Source organism: Pogoniulus pusillus, chromosome 2 (genome assembly GCF_015220805.1).
Source record: "Pogoniulus pusillus isolate bPogPus1 chromosome 2, bPogPus1.pri, whole genome shotgun sequence".
NCBI classification, from domain to species: domain Eukaryota; kingdom Metazoa; phylum Chordata; class Aves; order Piciformes; family Lybiidae; genus Pogoniulus; species Pogoniulus pusillus.
The window spans coordinates 15,244,760-15,263,463 of NC_087265.1; the positions used below are offsets into that span (position 1 = coordinate 15,244,760).

Consider the following 18,704-nt stretch of genomic DNA (forward strand, 5'->3'; position numbering starts at 1 on the left):
ACTATCAGGCATTTTTTTGTTCTACAGGTGAACACATTTGTACCACAACCAGCTTTCCTTCCACTTTGAGCCTACCTGGCTTAACAGAGCATAGAGGGGGCAGACAGCAGGGACCTTGCGCCTTCAGCTGTCCAGGGAAACAAAGCTAAGGTAAGACAGGGTGAATCCCACAACAGATTCAAAGCAACCTCTTCTTTGACAGTTCCTACCAATTTTAAACCAGCTGGATGTTTGGCTTGCGATTCACTGCAGGCCAGTACTGTTCATGAACCAGCTCTTTTTCTTTGCCTGAACAGCAAGAGGTTATAGCTCTTGACAAGACACACCCCCTATGACACAACCACAGGCACAGCTGCACGAAGAAACCATCTCTGTTCAAAGCACTTTCAAATCCTATGGAAGAACTACAGATGCCTCACAAAACACATTTCTGCAAAGATGAAGAGCTGCTGTAAGATCATGCTATGCTGTGACCAATGACCCCAAACAGGTCTGTGGGATGCTCCCAAATCCTTGCAGGCTCAGAAAGGCAGAAAGCGCCATGCTGAGACATGCGGTAGGCAAGACTGAACCTTGTTGGGAAGCAAGATCCACCCCAATTTCTGAAGAAAATGGTTAGGAAAACCTCCCAGAAGAGCACAGAGGAGAAACTGAATCTAAAATGGGCTGCTGAAAGCAACATTTCTAATGCTACCAGACTCACAATAGTGGCTCCAAGCACAAAACTGTACATCCTTTAGGCAGATGAATTCTCTCTCCATGGTCAATCTGGATGGGGAGTGCTAAAGCACTTCTTTAATTGCTAATTTTTTCCTCCTCTTATCTGCTGCTCCTCAGGACAGAAGCTGTTTTACCTTCAATTTCTCCTTTTTCACATCGGTAATTTTCATACACCATGAGATTTTTTGGAGTCTAACACTGTATTTACCACTGAATAAGGCCTAAGCAACCCCAAATTTCCTTCTTGTTCCAACACATTTGAATCCAGTAAAAAGTAGGTCACTCAAAAATACTCCTTGAAATAGTGATCCAACTTCTACTACATTTTCTTTAAAATGAACTGTAAAGTGGCCTTCATCCAATTTCCATAAGAATAACGTCCAGGAATAAGTGATCACAAATAGCTAACTCAGTCCCATAAACCTGCATATAAACTACACAGTATATATACTTAAAGAATTCTGGAAGACTTCACGCTAACTCCTGGCTGAGTTTCAGGGGCTGCATTTGTAGGGGGTGAAAAACCCAACCGCATGTGCAACTGCCACAGCACAGTAAAGTTCAGTTGCTTTTAATACGATATCAATTTATATCCATTAAGAATCAAACCACAGACTCTTAAGCCACTTGAGCAGCTCCTTTTCCTTAAAGCTTAATGCTAATTTTTGTAAGTGACACAAAGAGCCATAGATGTCATTGCATGATAAAGGGTAAGGATGTAATCTGTTTTATCAGGTGAATTTTAGATCAGTACTCTTTTTCACTTCATTGTAGTTGCTCATCACATAAGAATTATGTGGGTTTAGTTAAAAATAAAGTATATGAAGCTTTAATTTCAGTGTTAGATTCTTAACTACTAATAATCACATCACATTTGAAATCACATTTGAAAGGCATATGCAAGTCATAAATTAAGACTGATTTAATGCAGGAAAAAAAGAATGCTGAAAGTCTACTGGATTCCTATCCTTATAAAAACAAAGGAAAAAATTCAACCTGCCACAGACACATTTTTTTTAAATGAAAATTCCAGAAGGAAAGACCATTTTGGAAGTTCATGGAATGCATAAGCCCTCTTAGAAGACATTCCTCCTAAGATCAACTGATATAAATAACAGAAATACTTAATTTGGTATCCAAAAAGGCTATTTCAAAATCTTTCCTACACTAAAGGAAAAAAGCTCAACTCTTCTAATGGCACAGGTTAACCACTTCATTACTTTCCATCAGTCAGTAACTGTCTTCTGTGTGGATCAGCCACTAGAGGGTAGTGGTTCACAAGTACCAAACACACATGAAATTGTAAATTTTCTCTAATTTTCTTCTTAAAAAAAAAATTAGTTTTAAACCACACCTGCATACAACACAGCCTCAATGCGGTCCTTGATGTGCTCAGTGTTGCTCTGTGACGCCAGCAGGAGGTGAGATGTTCCATTAGGAGATGGCACTACAAGAGGTCCCACCAGAAAGGCACCAGCAGCGCCCAGGTAATTGAGTAGTGATGCAATGGCTGTTGCTGTGGCACGTTCATCTGGAGAAAACCAGGTGGTGGAAAGAAATGGTGCCGCGTTCATCACAGTTGGCCCTGCCAAGCCATTTAGCAGCTGCCCTCCGTGGATCAGCCTGGAACAGATAAGAGAACCTACAGTAATTTGGTTTACAATTGCTTGTCCCCACCCCCCTTTTTTTTTTTAATTAAAAAAGCAAGTAAGATACTAAGTGCTGAAGATGGAGTGACTGCACACAAAAACTGAAAGTCCTGTGCAAAAAAAAAGGACCATTCTGCATGCTAAAAGAAGCCCAATTGGCCTGATTACAGAACTCAGACCTGCTCTGGGCTTATTAGCTCAGATAAGATGGAGAAGCAAATGTTCCCTTCAAAGCAGGAAAGGAATAGTGAATAAAAGGGACTTTCCTTGTAGAAAAAAACTATTATGATAGGATACAAAATTAGGAAAGGTGTAGTGGCAGGAAAGCTTTAAATTACAAATGCCTTAAACCTGACCCGTTGCCTACATAAATCCTGATAGGAGATTTAAATTAGTTATAGCAGATCCAAAATTGAAATGAAACTTCAACAAAATACTTTGCATATTTTTTCACTGCATTATTTATTGTCGTTTACACACTCTCTATGTTCTTACAGATGAGGAGGCTGGGCTGCTGAGGTTTCCAAGAGAATCATCTTCTCCAGCAATATGGACATTCTCAAAACACTACTGAAACAGCCAAGCAAATCCAGATTTTTCTCATTTTTCACACTCATTGGGATTTAACAGATAAGCCTGGTGACAGAACAGACACAACTTCCAAGCAGTCAAGTCTCTGCAAACTTTGCCTTAATATTAATAGAATGAGCACATGCAGAAAGGACTTTCTGAAAGCTCTTCTACATGTGGAAGTCAGTCGGAAACCTTCCATTTTGACTCTTCCAAAAAACGATCAGCTGTGAAAGGCAAAAAGCATTTTGGAATTTACATTAAAACTTCATGGCTAAAAAACAGCTGTGAGTCAGACAAAACGCTGCAACCCTGCAAAGAAGATCTATCCATCACAAGGTAAGAGGGTGGCAGATGATATTTTTAAATGGGTGGTGGTTTTCTAAGCATGGCAGGAACCCAGTGCTATTGTTGCAATACTTGAGTTGTCAGTCATCAAATGTTATAGTCTGAAAACGGGGAAACACAAGCAAGCATTTAGGCAAAGTTTCAAGCCACAAATGGTTGAATAATATACAGTGTAGCAGGGGATTTTTAAAGCACACGAAGGAACAAAATATGTGAAAGAAATGTTGACAGACTCTTTATCAAATTAACAAGCTAGACTGCAATAAAAAGGGATAGATGCTACTGATTCTCAGTGGAACAGACATACATTTTAAAACCAACATTTATAAAAATATGCAGGAAAATAAAGAAAAAGCTGTTACATATCATCTGAAGGAAATGCTTTCCATTCTGGGACAGAAGTAGCAACTGATTTCTTCACATGGTGAAGCCAGATTTCATTACTATTTGTTCCTGATGTGCTTCGGATGGCATGGTTAGGCCTCTTTAATGCTTGTTAAAACTGGAGACTCCAAATACCATAAAACTAAATAGGTTTAAATCAACAAAAAACACTATATAAATACTGCTCTGGTATAGTTTTCCAGAAGTCACATTACATGAATCCCTTATGCTTACCCTCCAATCCAGTGTTATTTGGACAAACTAAGGTATCCTTGTCCACATTAGTATTTTCCTTCCATTTACCTAACTACAAGAAATTCTTCTCAAACTGAACAGTTCAAGGGTATTTTCAGAGCTATGCTCCATGCCAGAAACAGCTGCATTTGCTTGCTATTGAAAGTAACTACCTCCAGATGTAAAACTTTTATTTCAGTACTTCCCCTTGCTCCAAAGTGAATTTAATGCTTAAATTGTGATTTTGTTATTGTATGATAAAAAGACTGTGTCACCAGAAAACAACCTTCACAGTTACAAGTGCCATATTACCACTTCTATTAACTTATTCTACTATGATAATACTGTTTTAAATCAAATACCCCTACTCTATAGAAATCTTAAGGGCAAATAAACCTCATTAAAATCAGAAAAGCAGAGCTGCAGCTCTTCTGCAGCAGCTATGGGCAAGTGGGCACTTCACTTGGTAGAAGAAATGTTTATAAAAAAAATAGTTTATATATTGTGAGAATTACACACACTCTTTTCATGTACTTACATTTCAGATGTAGAGTATATCTATCAAATTCCACCATCTGAATAAAGCTCTAACCTTTATACTCAATTGAGAAACAGATGTTCATTTTACTTTGCAGATCCAAAGGGAGCAAGTAGTATCTTAATCCAGAAATTTAATTTTACACTACTTTTCTGTCTTAGTTTTTTTTTTTTTCAAAGAAGATTGATTTTTTGTCTCTGCATTTCTTTTCTGTTAGCGTTCTCCTGACTGCTGTCTCTTCCTTTGCCTTCCCTAGCATGCTGTCTGTTCCCACAGATTTGCTTTTTTATCTGCATTGTTGGTATTTACCAAGCTCAATAGGGTAGAGTACTTTTAATCTTCATGCTGCTTAATTTTAGATCAACATTTTTGGGTTAATAAACACTAATGTCAATTAAATTGCCATTGATATGAATACTACCTCAAGTATCTTTGCATATGATATTAGTCTCAACCTCATTTTATCTGTTTTCCACTACTGGCTTAATGAACTAAGCTACTTTTTCCATAAAAAAGGATTATTTGCACTGTTCTCTCTACACCCTTAACTCATTTCCCTAGAGAGGCAGGCATGAGAGGTTCAAAATACAATTCAGTGCATTTATAAAGCTGCTACTCCAAGACACAAATTGAGCAGCTGCTCCATCTGACAGAGAAACAGGCACACAACACAACTGAGGGCTTTTTGCTGTTTGTTACAACTTCTTATCACTGGCATGCTGAACTTTGGTCTCCTAGCCTATAGGAGTCTCCTTTTGCATATCATCAGTACTAAAAATTGCTCCAAAAGACATTTCTTTCTGTTACTCCTTGATTTCTCTCTTGTTTATGCTGCTGAACAAGTGCAAAGAGCAATTGTGTTTTTTCCTGTGACTGTTTCGGTTTCATTCTGCACAACAGAACTTCTCTTCCTTGAAAAGAAGGCTAAAAAGATAACTTCAGCTCAGGACCCTACCCAGATGGATAAAACATTTTTCAGTCCTATTGCAATAACAGAGGAATTTTAATGTATTATTTATCCAGCTCTACTCTGTTGTCAGATGCATTATTTATTCAATCATCATCTGATTATTTTCATGTATTAAAAACTAGAAAGGTGTTGAGTTCAAATAATAGAAAATAACACGAGTGGAAGGATTTTTAATCTTAATCATGAAAGAGAAACTGAAAGAAAATGACAACCAGAAATTCATCCCTGAATTACAAAATAATTGATGACTGTGTACCTTAAAGAAAAAGCAGGAATATCTTGTACCTAACCATTTCAGAAGCCAGGTGAGGGACTCATTTTGAAATTTCAAGGGTTTTGGACAGCTGACCTCTGCACTAATTAAGTTATGATGCTCTGCCAAACTTTTAAGTTGCAGATGAACACAAGCCCTTTACAAAAAATGTAAATAAGAACTATTTGAGAACTGGTAGTAAATGTTACTGTCATGTATCATGTACCACAGCACCACAGGATTGGATAACATATACGTTACATTAAGAATCTACCTATATAAAAGAAAACCAAGCACAGACTTGCCTGCATGTATATAAAGACATAGAATCAGAATAGAATCACAGAATCAATCAGGTTGGAAGAGACCTCCAAGATCACCTCTCTGCACTAAATAAAGGTCATGTGTGTTCCTAATGCCTCTGAACTGCAAAAATATATAGCAAGGGATAGTTAAAATACAGTGACAGAAATTAGAGAAGAAAAACTTATTGCACTATACTGCCACCTTTTAAATTTTTTTGTCAAGTCACATTATAAATAACTTAAATTATATGTTTTTCTTCACTTCCCTGAGAGAAGACTTTATGAGTTTTAAGAAGTAACCTGGTTATACCTGATTTATTCACTCCCTGCTGTCACTATTGCAATGTCCTAACAGGCAACAATAAAAATAAAGCAGGGAAGGCTATAAATGCTGAAATAACAATATCACTGAGCAAACTGGGTATGAAAAAAATGTGATGTTATATAGGAAAAAGGTTTTAGTGATTGATGATAACACCATATAGTTAAGATGGGAGAGAGCTTCCATTTACAGTTGGCTTTATTTATCTTTTTCTCCCTGTAAGGGCTGAAACTTTTCATGCATGGTCACAGTCCTGTCAGGTATTGGATTTGTTAAGCTATTTAAAAGCTGTGTGCTACATAAACAATTTTTTCTGTGTAAAAACCCCAGACATTTAGTGTTTCTACCACAGCAGGTCTCATGTTTGTACTTAAAAGAATTTTAAATGAAAGAAAATCTCATTAGTTTCCATACTCAGACGGGAAAACAAAAGCAGCAGTAGAGGGAACATTACTCAAAGCATTACTTTCAATAAAATGGATTTAAACTGCAATATTAAAGTAAGCCTCTAAAGCTCAGGTCTAAGACATGTTAATTGAACTTGTCTTAGAATGCTAGGACTGGAGAAGTATCAGCATTTTAATACTGATTTTAAGAGTAGAAAGAGTGTTTTCATATGTTCTTCAGCAAGCAACAGAGGGGAAGACCAAGACCATCAATCCCAGTCCATTGCTCTAAACACATATTTTCTGTACCAGCCTCTGATGAGCCTCTGGTCAACTGGGAAATTACTTTCCTTTGTATCCTCAGAGGAAGCAGATCTTATCTCTGTGAACCTTTTGAAGACAAGGTTTTGGTGCAGTTTTTCTCCCTTAAACTGTTCATACTGGCTGCCATGAGAGCTGACCACGCAGCCACGATTTGAACTTCTACACAAACACAATGAAAAAACCTGGCTAATATTATCGCTTTTGTCACCGCATAGCAAACCATGAGGAGCAACAAAGTTGCTGCGAAAGCTAACCTGCTACTACTGCATGAAGACAGTACTGCAGCATGCCTACTAGTCTGGAAAAGCCTAGTAGATTAATTCCTGATCCTAACAACACAAAAAAGGGATTTTGGATAAAGACATTAATGTTTTACAGAAATGGATGGCTTATTTTTCTTTCATATGCCTGACATTTTCACTCACTGAAACAAGTGGATGGTTCAACTAATGCTAATTTGGAAGACAAATATGTTGATATAGCAATTAGCTCATTGTGGGAACTACTAGAAGCAAATGAAAGAGTCGCTTCCACTGAAGGACTTCAGAGCACTTTTCAAGTGCTACTGAATTTAGCCTTAGCACTACATGGCAACAAAGCAAATAAATACCTCCAGTTCTAGAGTGTCTGTACTGATGTATGATGCAAGTTGCTTGCCCAGGGAAAGGAATATGAGAAGACAAGGATTTATGCACATTATATATTAGGTGATATATTATACCTCAGAGGGAACTGGTACTAGTTTTGTAAAGAACTACCTTTGATTTTTCACAGTCAAGTTACTAGAAAGGAACAGAGCTTTTCCTTTACACCCAAAAATAAATACAACAAAAGAACACTCTGTTAAGTGGAACCTTTTCAGGTACTTTTAAAGGCAAAGATAGAATTAGGGAGGTCAAAAATCATGCTTTACAGAAATTCACTGCTACAGAGTACTGGGAGAACTCAATGCAAATGCTGTTCAGTTCATAACCCAAAGAAAATGGAGTAAGGCTCTATGGCTGGAGAAAGACTGGAAAGAAAAAGACCTCTGGGTAAAGCAATGAATTCATCTATTAAAAATAACATTCTGAAAGATGAACTTTGTGGAGCTGCACTTCCTTTCAATATTTTCATTAAATGATATATTTATACTACAAAAGCTTTATGCCTTCTGGATATTCATGGATTGAGGCCATTAGCATTTTTTAGCTTGTTTTTGATGTATGGGACCACTGATATGTGGAATAATGCAAAGCGTTTTTTCCCCATCAGCAAGAAAAATTATTAGAAGCAGAAAGCCTGAGTCACCGTATGGTACATTATCTCCAGTAATAAAGTGAAGGAAAAAAATGGAGAAAATATTAAAAGATGTATTTTTGACTATTTTCATCAGGAACTGGGCTCACATTTCACCCCCAGTACAGACCGTGGTCCCTGGACAGTCAGTCGCATCATCATGGGAGCAGACCTGGAAAGGACCATAGCATATTCCAGGCATCACTGCCTTATACCTCTTCTGCTCTTAAAGAAAACAGCAAATACATTTGCAATGGCCTGAAGAATGGTGATTTTCAGTTTGAATTTGAAAACTAATGGAAAAATTGAGTTGCTCCAAAACTTTTATTATTGAAAGCTTGCCGAGAGAGAGAAAAGTATTGGCAAAGAGAGGAAGCAGTAATCTGAAGCCAAGACCCTGACGTGCCTGTCAGATGTCCTGACACAGGAAAGGGATGGGGTGGGCGTACAGCACAACCTCTGGGAGCACAGTGACAAATTCACTCACATCCTCACATCATGGAAGCCACGTTATTGTGTGCAGCCATCACAGCTGTCACACAGCTGAGAAGAGGGTTTCTTCACCTACAGCTTGATGCAAGTTTGAAGGAACGCAAAATCAAAGTTTCTTTTTTCCTTTTTTCTTTTAAATTAAAAATTGGTGCGGCGAGGGGGGGGGGGTTCTCTTTCAAGGCTAACACACTCCACAAACCCCTTACTGAAAGAAGACACTGTTACAGCAACACTAATGAAGGACACACTCATCAAATGTGAACAGATCCAAAATGAACAGCATTGCACGAAACACAAAGTAGGCAATTACAGTATGGGCTAATGAGGCAAAACAGACTGAAACGTGTTACCAGGAAGGGGCACCAGGACTGACTGCTATCGAGACTGCTATTGGAGAAAGCTGATGGAGATTACTTAGCACAAGACAGGTCCTAAGTAGGATTTTTTAGTAAAAGAGTAAGAGTGTACAGGAGATACAACAAACTAGGAAATGAGATAAACAAGACTTCATCAAATATTCCTGATCAATTTTTCTAAGGCCACTGAAAATGCAACAGGGTGTTTTGATTATAATGCAGCCACTTCAATATAAATTCAATTAATATGAATTATTTAAGGACAGAAATTAGCTGACAGATTATGAGTCACAAGGCTAAGGCAAAAAACTCAGTATGATTAAAAACATTTTCTTCATTTGAGGATTATACCACCTGTCATTATATGAGGGGGAGCTAAATATCCCACAAAATATAAATTCTCTCCCCTTCCAGCATAGGCCTTGTAGCAATGCTGCCTATTAAATACTGCTGCAACACTATGCCGTCCCAAGATTTCAGTTTCCTTTAATGTATCTACTGGATTTACACAGAATCTGTAAACTGCTAATTCAGCAACCACTCTCATTGCTAGGGGAGGTGGGTAACACCCACAGTGCCATGGCCAAAATCCAGCACAGGAGCAAGAGGGAAGAGTATTTATCATCAAAATCACCAAGCCACCTCCTTTTTCCACTAAAGCTGTTTCAGCTGAAGGAGATACCAATTTGGCTGCCGCAGGACACACAGTTTGGGCAGTGGCAGGCAGAGGTGCTGGGCAGCCGGAGGGATGCTTAAATCACCCACCAAAACCACTGCCTCCGCTGACAAATAAGCAAAGCATGAAATAATTGTTGCCACTTAGGAACAAATAATCAAACCAGCTTTGGAGCAAAGGTTAAAAATAAAAACTGTGTACAAGAGAAAGCTCATGGAGGTAATAAAAATAAGTTAAACTGCTAAATTACAAGGGCATAAAAATTAAATGTTCCTCATGGGAACCTACTCGTCACTGATCCATTTTCTTTTTTCCCCCATTTATTTCTTTTTCTGACACTATGGATTAACCCAGCTCAGCCTTCCCCCAGCACTGCAGCCAAAGCTGAAAGAAGCAAGTGCCAGGCAGGTGCTTCATCTTAACATCTTCCTCCTATGCTGAGCTCTAGCATAAAAAACAGGTAAATTTATTCATCTGTTTTACTCTCAGAGCCATGCTTTACATTAAATACTTTTTTTTCATTCCTCTGCCCCAGTGAGTTAGGGAGTACACAATGTGCATCATTCTTCTACCATCCATCCTCTCCTAAAAGGCTCTTCTCATTCCCTGTAACATTTTAATCCCTCTTCTCCACATATGCTCCAGTTAGGAGTGGAATTGAACACAGAAGTGTGTTCAGTATTGACAGGGAGTATGAGATTCCTAAAATGTCTTTTACTTACTACAATTATCTCTTCTGAGGTGCCCCTTTGCATTTTTCAAGCATGAGAATGGTGGCTCATGGCCATCTAAGGATGAGGAAACACAAATGATGAGATGATCCCATGTCATAAAATCATAGATGTGATGGCTTGAGAGTTACCTGCCCCCCCACACTTAAGAAAATCGCCCAGACTAGACTCAGCTGGCGGGAAGTTAAGAAATTAAGCTATATTTATAGCTTAGCACAATTTACAAGCATATATATACACAAACATATACAGTTATATACAAGTTAAAAGTAATACAGAAACACAATACCCCTCCCAGAAACATCAGACTCCTCAGGAGCGTTCTTTACCCAAACCTCTTACCCTCTCCTCTCTTTCCCTCTCCTCAGAAATAACGACATCAACTCCCCACATATCTCACATGATAAATCTGGAGATCTGAGGTGAGGTGTCAAAAAAAGAAATGATGATAAGAAGGTTAGAGAAAAAAGGGTTAGGTTGGATTAGAGTTATGGCAGAGGCAACCACAGAGACCAGACCACCAGAAGGAAGGAACAGAACTGAGTGCTGAGCAGTGTGTGAGAAGTGAGTGCCTTATCTATATTTTGACTAGTTGTGTTTCTCAACAGAACAATGAGAGATATAATTTACTGTTGGTTTTTTCCCTTTCTTTCCACAGCTAAGGATTTAACTTCTCTCAGTAAAATATTCCAATTAGCCTCAAACCAGCACAATAGAACAGTTTTGGCTTAAACAGACCTTTAAGATTGAGTCCAAACATTATAGTTGTTTAGGCTTTCAGAGATGAAAAAAAAAAGAAAATAAAATGTGGGACTGTTAAAGTGTAAGTTTAACAATAATGAAATGCAAACGAGGTTATAACTAGCTAATAGAAACAAAATGTACCAAAGATGTGCTAAGAATGAATCTTCAAACAATAAAAGAAAAAGCTAACATCAGTATATATAAAAGGAGGCAAAATCCCTTCAAAATCCTAGGGAAAAAACCTCTTTACAGGACCTACCAATTACCAGTGTATGTTCCACAAACCAGTTTGCAATTAATCATTCCTGTTTCCACTGTCCTTTTCCATATCACTGTTTTGCTGGCTTCTCCAGAAATGTTTTAATGGTATTTATTGCCAAGGAACATCCTCTCACTGCCATGACTCAAGGTAGTCAATAACTACTTCTCTGTTGTGAAATCAAATGTGAAGGCCAAACACGACCAGCCCACAGCATACTAAGTTCTAATAAATTGCTTAATTAATATATTCAATAGAAATGACAAATTATATTACATCCTTTACTTCCATGTCTTTAATTATCCTGTCTTTCAAAACATTTTAAGAAGTCTTACATCACCCAGCTGGTCTTAAAAGCCATAGATTTATGGCTATGGGCTGATTTAATCATTTATTTCTATCTTTCTTACGTATTTCAGCTTATACAGCTTTTTGCCTGCATTTGTTATTTTACAATCATATGAAAGACCTGACATGTATATAAACCTAATTCATAAACACAAAATATCAGATAAATATGAAGTGTTAGGAAGGAACAATCTTGATTTTTTTTCTATTAAAAAAAAAAATTTGGCCTCTTAGTAATGTTAATGTTCAGGATAAAAATTCAGAACAGTCCAATGAAAATATTCACTCAGTGCAAAGCAGCAGCCAGAACCAAAAGGACTGGGCAAAATGCAGGCAAAAACCAATAGCAGCATTCCTGTAACCTTCAGGGAAGGAAAAAAGGTACAAGTTCAGGACAAGTTCTTTCTTTTATATTCTATGCAATTTACATTAACTATGAACTTAAAAAACAGGTTATGGCAAGTTAGGTTTTCATAAACCTCATTTTCATAAGACTTTCACATTTAGAAAGGAATAGTGGTTTGGGGTTTTATTTTTAGAAGTCAAAGTCACTGTCACATGCAAAAGTATTTGTCACAGAAGACAAAACCTTTTTTTAACCTCCTTGTCTGAATGATAACACATACACCTCACAAGTTAGTGGGCTGGGAAGGAAAGCATGTAAGTATGAGCATATGTGTACATGAAAGTGACTCCATATACAGGTTGGTTCTTCCATCTCACATGCAAGTCCATACCTCCACATTTTCACCATGCACATCCATTTCAGCCTTCACAGAATTTATGTAATTTTTGGCATGGATTCCCAGCATGGTTTTAGATCACACACTGGCAAAGAATGGAAGCTCACCATAAGGGACAGCTGCTTCCAGAGACACATACTCAAATGTGAAACCTAAATTCTCCCTCGAACAAATTGCACATACTTGAGGCAACAAAGGAATTGAAAACAGAAGATATGGTTTGTGTTTAAAACATGACTTGGAGAACTGGAGGAAGCTTGCTGTTACATGCCAAAGTCAAGACAATAATTACAGACTAGAAAGGAGCTTCAGAATGCATTTGGATATTACAGGTCTATGTGAGATAAGAAGCACAAGGCAGTCCGGATTAAATGTCAGCCCTAGCAGTGATTTCCTCGTGCCTGTGATTGCTCTGATAGGTGATGGGCTTTAGCAGCATTCCTTAATGTTAAATTACAAGAACTTAGGGAGCAGAGACAGCTAAAAAGTACAAAAAATAGTCCTAAACTTCACAAATCTCATGACAGTTCCTGTAATTTCATGTATCTTAACTCTGATGTAATTGTTCTATGAAAATCCTTCAGTATATTACTGCAGATGACCAGAGACTGAAGGAACACATTAGAGAACATGCAAAGGCATTTAAAGAAATTCCAGCTACACTGGCTTCTGAAATACTCCAATATTAGCTTGTGTGTGACCTTGTCCATCTGACTGGCTCTATAATGCTCAAACTGTCATGTTAATGCCTATAAACATTCAGACTAGCACACAGTTTAACACTCTGAGAGTTGCTAACACATTAAGCAGTAACACTCATCTCAAAAATATAATTTTATTTGTTGTCACGCTTCAAGTAGCTGATGAAAAATGGCCTGCAATCTTAGCCCTCAAAACAATGCAGGTAGCCTGGTATAACATTGCAGTCTGTACCATTATTTACAAAGTCTCAAGAAACCTCCACTGAAAATCATCCTTTTGCCTCCCATGGTTAGTTACAACTCTGTAGATTTTAAATGAAACTGTGTAAAAGACCAAACCACTTCCTCAGGTAGAGTTGTAGCTCTTGACAATTCTGTTTCATTTCTTTTTTTCTTTTGGAATAGGCTAAATAAGCAAATGTATTGACTTCAACCAGAGATTATGTGTATTTCCACAAAAGGAATAAATTATATCAGCAGTCTTTTCCGTCAGGATTCTGCTCAGGATCTTTTTCTGTTTTTTCTTATGTAGTTTTCAACATATTTATCATATATCTCATCAGTCCCTACACAGCCCACAACTCTTCTTTCCCTAGTTAAAGAAGCTGTGCTTTGCATGTTTCTCTTTAGGTATTTATTTCATTGCTCTCCTAGGTCTCCTCAACACAGTTATACTGGAAAACCTGGTTGAAAGGTGATCACAACATGCGGAAACACTCTCCTTCCCACTTCCAAAATGATACCTCACTTGGTATCATTTGGGACTTGGGAATTTCTTCTCAGGAATTTCTTTTCTTTGCTTTGGTAAAGCCTAGAGCAGCACCAGGCTTTCTGTCACAAATCACAAATTAAAAGCTACAAATCACACCACATTTCACTGCATTTAAACCATCTGGCCCATTTAAGAGATATATGCTTAATCCAAGATTGGTCAGAATGGATGAACTGGATGTTAATCATCTCTTAGCACCTTGAGAAAAGGTAAAACAAGGGCACAGTGAGGACAGCTCTTCCTGGTCACCTTAACTATACAATTTAACCTTTAAAGGGTCACTGTGAAGAGTAGCACAATACGGTTAGTTCAGCCTCCCCTGCTTAAAAAGTCTTGGAACATCATACTGAAACACACAACGCTGGGAAACTACCATCAGGAACCTCCTGAGTGCTTGCTCGTATGCTCACCAAGTACCTAAGAACTGAATCTGCATCCCCCCTACTCATCACAGTGCACTTTAGTTACTAGCCTACTCACTACATACTAGCTTGGACTCCTGACTGGAGTGTGCTTATTAAAATGTGTTTATTACATTCCTAGTCCTCTCTCTGAGTCTTTTCCTTCATTCTACCTAAGGTATCCAGTCATTTGCCTTCTATTTCACACCAAACTTTTCTTACTCAAGTTTCAGGTTTCCAAGAACTGGCTGAAACAATACAAGGACTGTCTGGAAACTGACTAGAATTCAAAGGGAAAAAAAAAAACAAGCCAACCTCAAAACCTTTCATAAATAAAAGTTCTTAGTGCTGATGTATGATGCAAGTAATACTGTAGAGTTAGTGCTACTACTGTTTTTAAAGTAGGAAAAAACGTAGGAATTCCTGTACTCCTTCCTCCCTCAGTATGAGAGGCAAAAGTGACTAAGCACTCCATACTCCCCGGCTGTACAAAAGAAGTATAGCTCCTGTAGTTACTGAGGATTCCCAGGTTCAGGTTATGTCAATGGAACAACTGAATTGTGGGGACTATGTGATTTCTAGGAGGAATCTGTCATTATCATGAACTCTTAAATTCCATTTGTACCAAAGTCATTCACTTCGACCACAGAGAAAGCACTGCTTTGGAATACAGGCTGAAAAAAGGCCATTTTGTGTAAATTCATGCTTTACTGCACAATCCTAGATATCCAGCATGAGAAACATTAGTTAATTATTGAACATTTGCATACAAATTACGTATTTTTAGGTTTTGTGGCATCTTGTGTGATCTTGGGCCAGTTTCTAAACCTCTCTAAATCTATGCTCCCTTATTTGCAAAACAGATTAATATTAGTTATGCAGAACAGGGTGAGGCTCAATTAATTCAGGTTTGTGAAGAGCTTTCTGATCGTCAGATACCGTATAGAAGAGAGATTGGTAAAATTGATTTAAGAAGCAAAGAAGCATTTAAGTCCATGTCCACACAACCAACATTTGGCATATTAAATTCAATTAACATTTATACTAACATTTCTTTGCAGTAGCAGCAAAAATTACACTAGTATAAAATACTAATTCACTTACTTCTTCCTGATTTCTAAGTCTGAAACTGGAACACATCTCAGGCCAGCACCCAGTACCATGAGCGATGATGTTAGCAACACAGTTACCCTCAGACCTAAGATGAAAAAATAACAATATTTAACAAGTTGTCAGCAATGTTGCAAAAAATATTGCCTAAATATATATGTATTTACATGCGGTCTCAATGAAGTAACACATCACTCTCTCAAATCATAAACACTTTGGTGCTGATACGAATTACAAATACATTAGGAAACCCTGTGTTATTTTCTACACTTACACTCGTGAACAACAAAGGCTTACTCTTGACATTTTATTGAACAGGACTGTACCCAAAAATCTTACAGATGTTCTTGGAAGTGAAATGCAATAATGAAAGTACCAAGATGTACAACATGCCCTTTAGAATTAGAAGCATCAGGGAATATTGCTCCAGTGTGTGATTTAAAATCAAGGCAGACCCAAAGAAAAGCCTGGACCTGCACATTTTCCCCAACCACTTAATGAGCACACACGGAGCACTGTTACTGTTTTCTTTCGTAACACAGATATCATTTAATCCTGAAGAAACAACCATTTATTCAGGGGGAAAATGTGCAAGGATTTTTTTGCAGTCCTTGCAATTAGGCCAGGTTTTTGCTGCGCTCAGCTCAAATTGTCAGAGGTTGTAAATATAGTACATTAGGAAAAAAAGCTACAATTGACTGATTCCTTGAATATGTTTTCCCTCATACTGTGATTCCTGCATGAGAAACACTGAGATTAGTAACAACTTTATCTTAGTGCTGCAATTCCTTTTGCAAGCAGTTTACTTGCTGCTGCTGTTTTCAGCAGCAGCAAAGACAAAGAGCATAGTGATGGCTGAGGGCCTTAACCTCCAAAATCTTGTGAAATACCAAAAGTATAAATATGCACAATTAAAGCATGCTGACACAGTCTGTATCTGCTAAGTTATAAACCTTGAAACAAATTTACAGCAACAAGCAGAAAATAAAGGGCTCCCATGTTCTTAGCAGAACATAATAAAAATCACAACAAACACACAGTACCTCTAATCACAGAATCACAAACATGTTAGGAGTTGGAAGAGACTTCAGAAGATCAACTATTTCAAACTCCCTGCCAAAGAAGGATCACCTAGAGTAGGCCACACAGGAACACATCCAGTCAGGTTTTAAAAGTCCCCAGAGAAGTAGATGCCACAAACTCTAGATAGTCTGTTGTGGTGCTGCATCACCCTCACTGTAAAGAAGTTTCTCCTCCCGTTGAGATGGAACCTCCCGTGTTCCAGCTTGTACCCACTGTCCCTTGTCCTGTCACTGGGCACGACCAAAAAGAGACCATCTCCTTCATCCTGACACCCACCCCTCAGGTACTTACAGACACCAATAAGATCCCCTCTCAGCCTTCTTTTCTCAAGGCTAAACAGCCTCAGTTCTCTCAGTCTTTCCCCACAGGAAACACATTTAGGTGAAATTAGTAAGTACCCAAAAAACAGATGGAAAAAGATGACTCTTTGATAGTTCACCTATCAAACAATTCCAATTGTCTCCAACTGTCCATTTTCAGAGAAGCAATCCGTCCATGTTAATGAGTCCTGTTATCTGTACACGTCAACACACAGTTATACTAAGTATTCTGTCTTCATGTGAATTTTATGCAGGGTTTAGAGTATGTATTTTACCAAATATATTTAGAGGACAAAACATCACTTTGTTCTCATTGCAACAGCTTCAGGTGAGCCTCAATTATGAGTATGCAGCTCTCTGTGTTGGACACTGCACAAACCAAGCAAACACAGCTGCTCTCTCAATCAACCTAGACATGGACAACAAAAACATGGAGAAGTCAATGTCACAGGTGTCCTGAAATAGAAGTATAACTTCCTTTGACATGGATCAGTCATTAACAAAAAGAACGCCAGCTGCAGTCATGCAACTCGAAAAGACACCTCACATCCCTAATGCCCTGGAGAGGTATCATCAGTCAAGAGTATCTGTTTCCTTGAAGAACTTCCAACAGCTGCCCAAAATTACTTGCTTGACTCTGTGCTCAGCCATCACATGTTACTGTTAAACTGGTTTTTCAAGTGTGGATGTTCAGAGAGCCCTAACAAAATGCTCAGATAATAACGCTGCTCAGAATCCTGTTCTTCATGTTTGCTGGGCCACAACGTAAGCCTTCATGCCATGTTTAACCTCATATTACCATACTGCGTATGTTGTGAGGGTAATTGTTTGTATCAGGATCACATATGTGATGCTTCTGCCTTTTCTCCTGGGAAATTAATCTCTGTTAACATTGCTTTTGTGCATAATGAGAATGATATGCAGTAAGAATTAGAATTTCATTGATGGTAAATTGAAATACAAACCCTCCAACCAAAAAAACGGAAGTTTTCCATTTGGAAATATTGCTGCAATATTTCAGGAAAGCTCTAGCAAGGTACAAAACAACTGCTTATTCTCCATATAAACCAGGGACTTTTAAAATTCTATTTTAGAAATCACAGCACATTCTGCCTTTCAGGAGACACAAGGACAAAGACAGCCTGGAAGGTTCTGCTCATGGGGTACTGCAGGAGGCAAAGGCCAGGTGCAGGGCCAGGGTATAGCAGCAAATGAGTACTATACAGAAATGTTAAGTTTAAATCACCACAAGACATGAGAAGTGTTTCCAGATAAAAGACTTATTTGATTTTAAATGTATTTGGGGAAAAAAAATGATGGGGGAAAAACAAACAAACAAACAAAACCAAAACAAAACAAAGAAAAAAAAACCCAGAAAGCAAAAAACAAGTAAAACTTTTAAATTAAATCTGCAGAAAAGCTCCCCAAGAAGAACAACACACAATTCAGTGAAAACTGAGTTGGATGTCAGAGTTTTCCCCCAGTCCTAAATTTAGGCTTATCTTTAATGACAACTTGAAACAATGGGTAATTAAAGAAAAAAAATAGGTAGGGTAAACTATCAGTGAAAGCTTCACAGTCAAGTATGTTTGATCTCTCCAAACATTCTCTGAAGTCCTCATCTTGAATATTATACACTGTAATGTAGCATTTTAAAATGTTTTGATCACAGATTATGCCTTGGCCT

At 37.9% G+C, this 18,704-nt stretch overlaps 1 protein-coding gene across 1 annotated transcript in view; it reads right to left on the bottom strand.

The window, feature by feature from the left end:
* The window catches only part of SLC49A4 (solute carrier family 49 member 4), a 73,370-nt gene that overhangs the window by 36,019 nt on the left and 18,647 nt on the right, over window positions 1-18,704 (bottom strand). The window contains exons 2-3 of the mRNA XM_064157229.1: window positions 15,609-15,702; window positions 2,075-2,343 (exon numbers count right to left, since the gene is read on the bottom strand). Of these exons, the coding sequence (XP_064013299.1) occupies window positions 2,075-2,343; window positions 15,609-15,702 (363 nt within the window). The remainder of the gene's footprint in view (window positions 1-2,074; window positions 2,344-15,608; window positions 15,703-18,704) is intronic.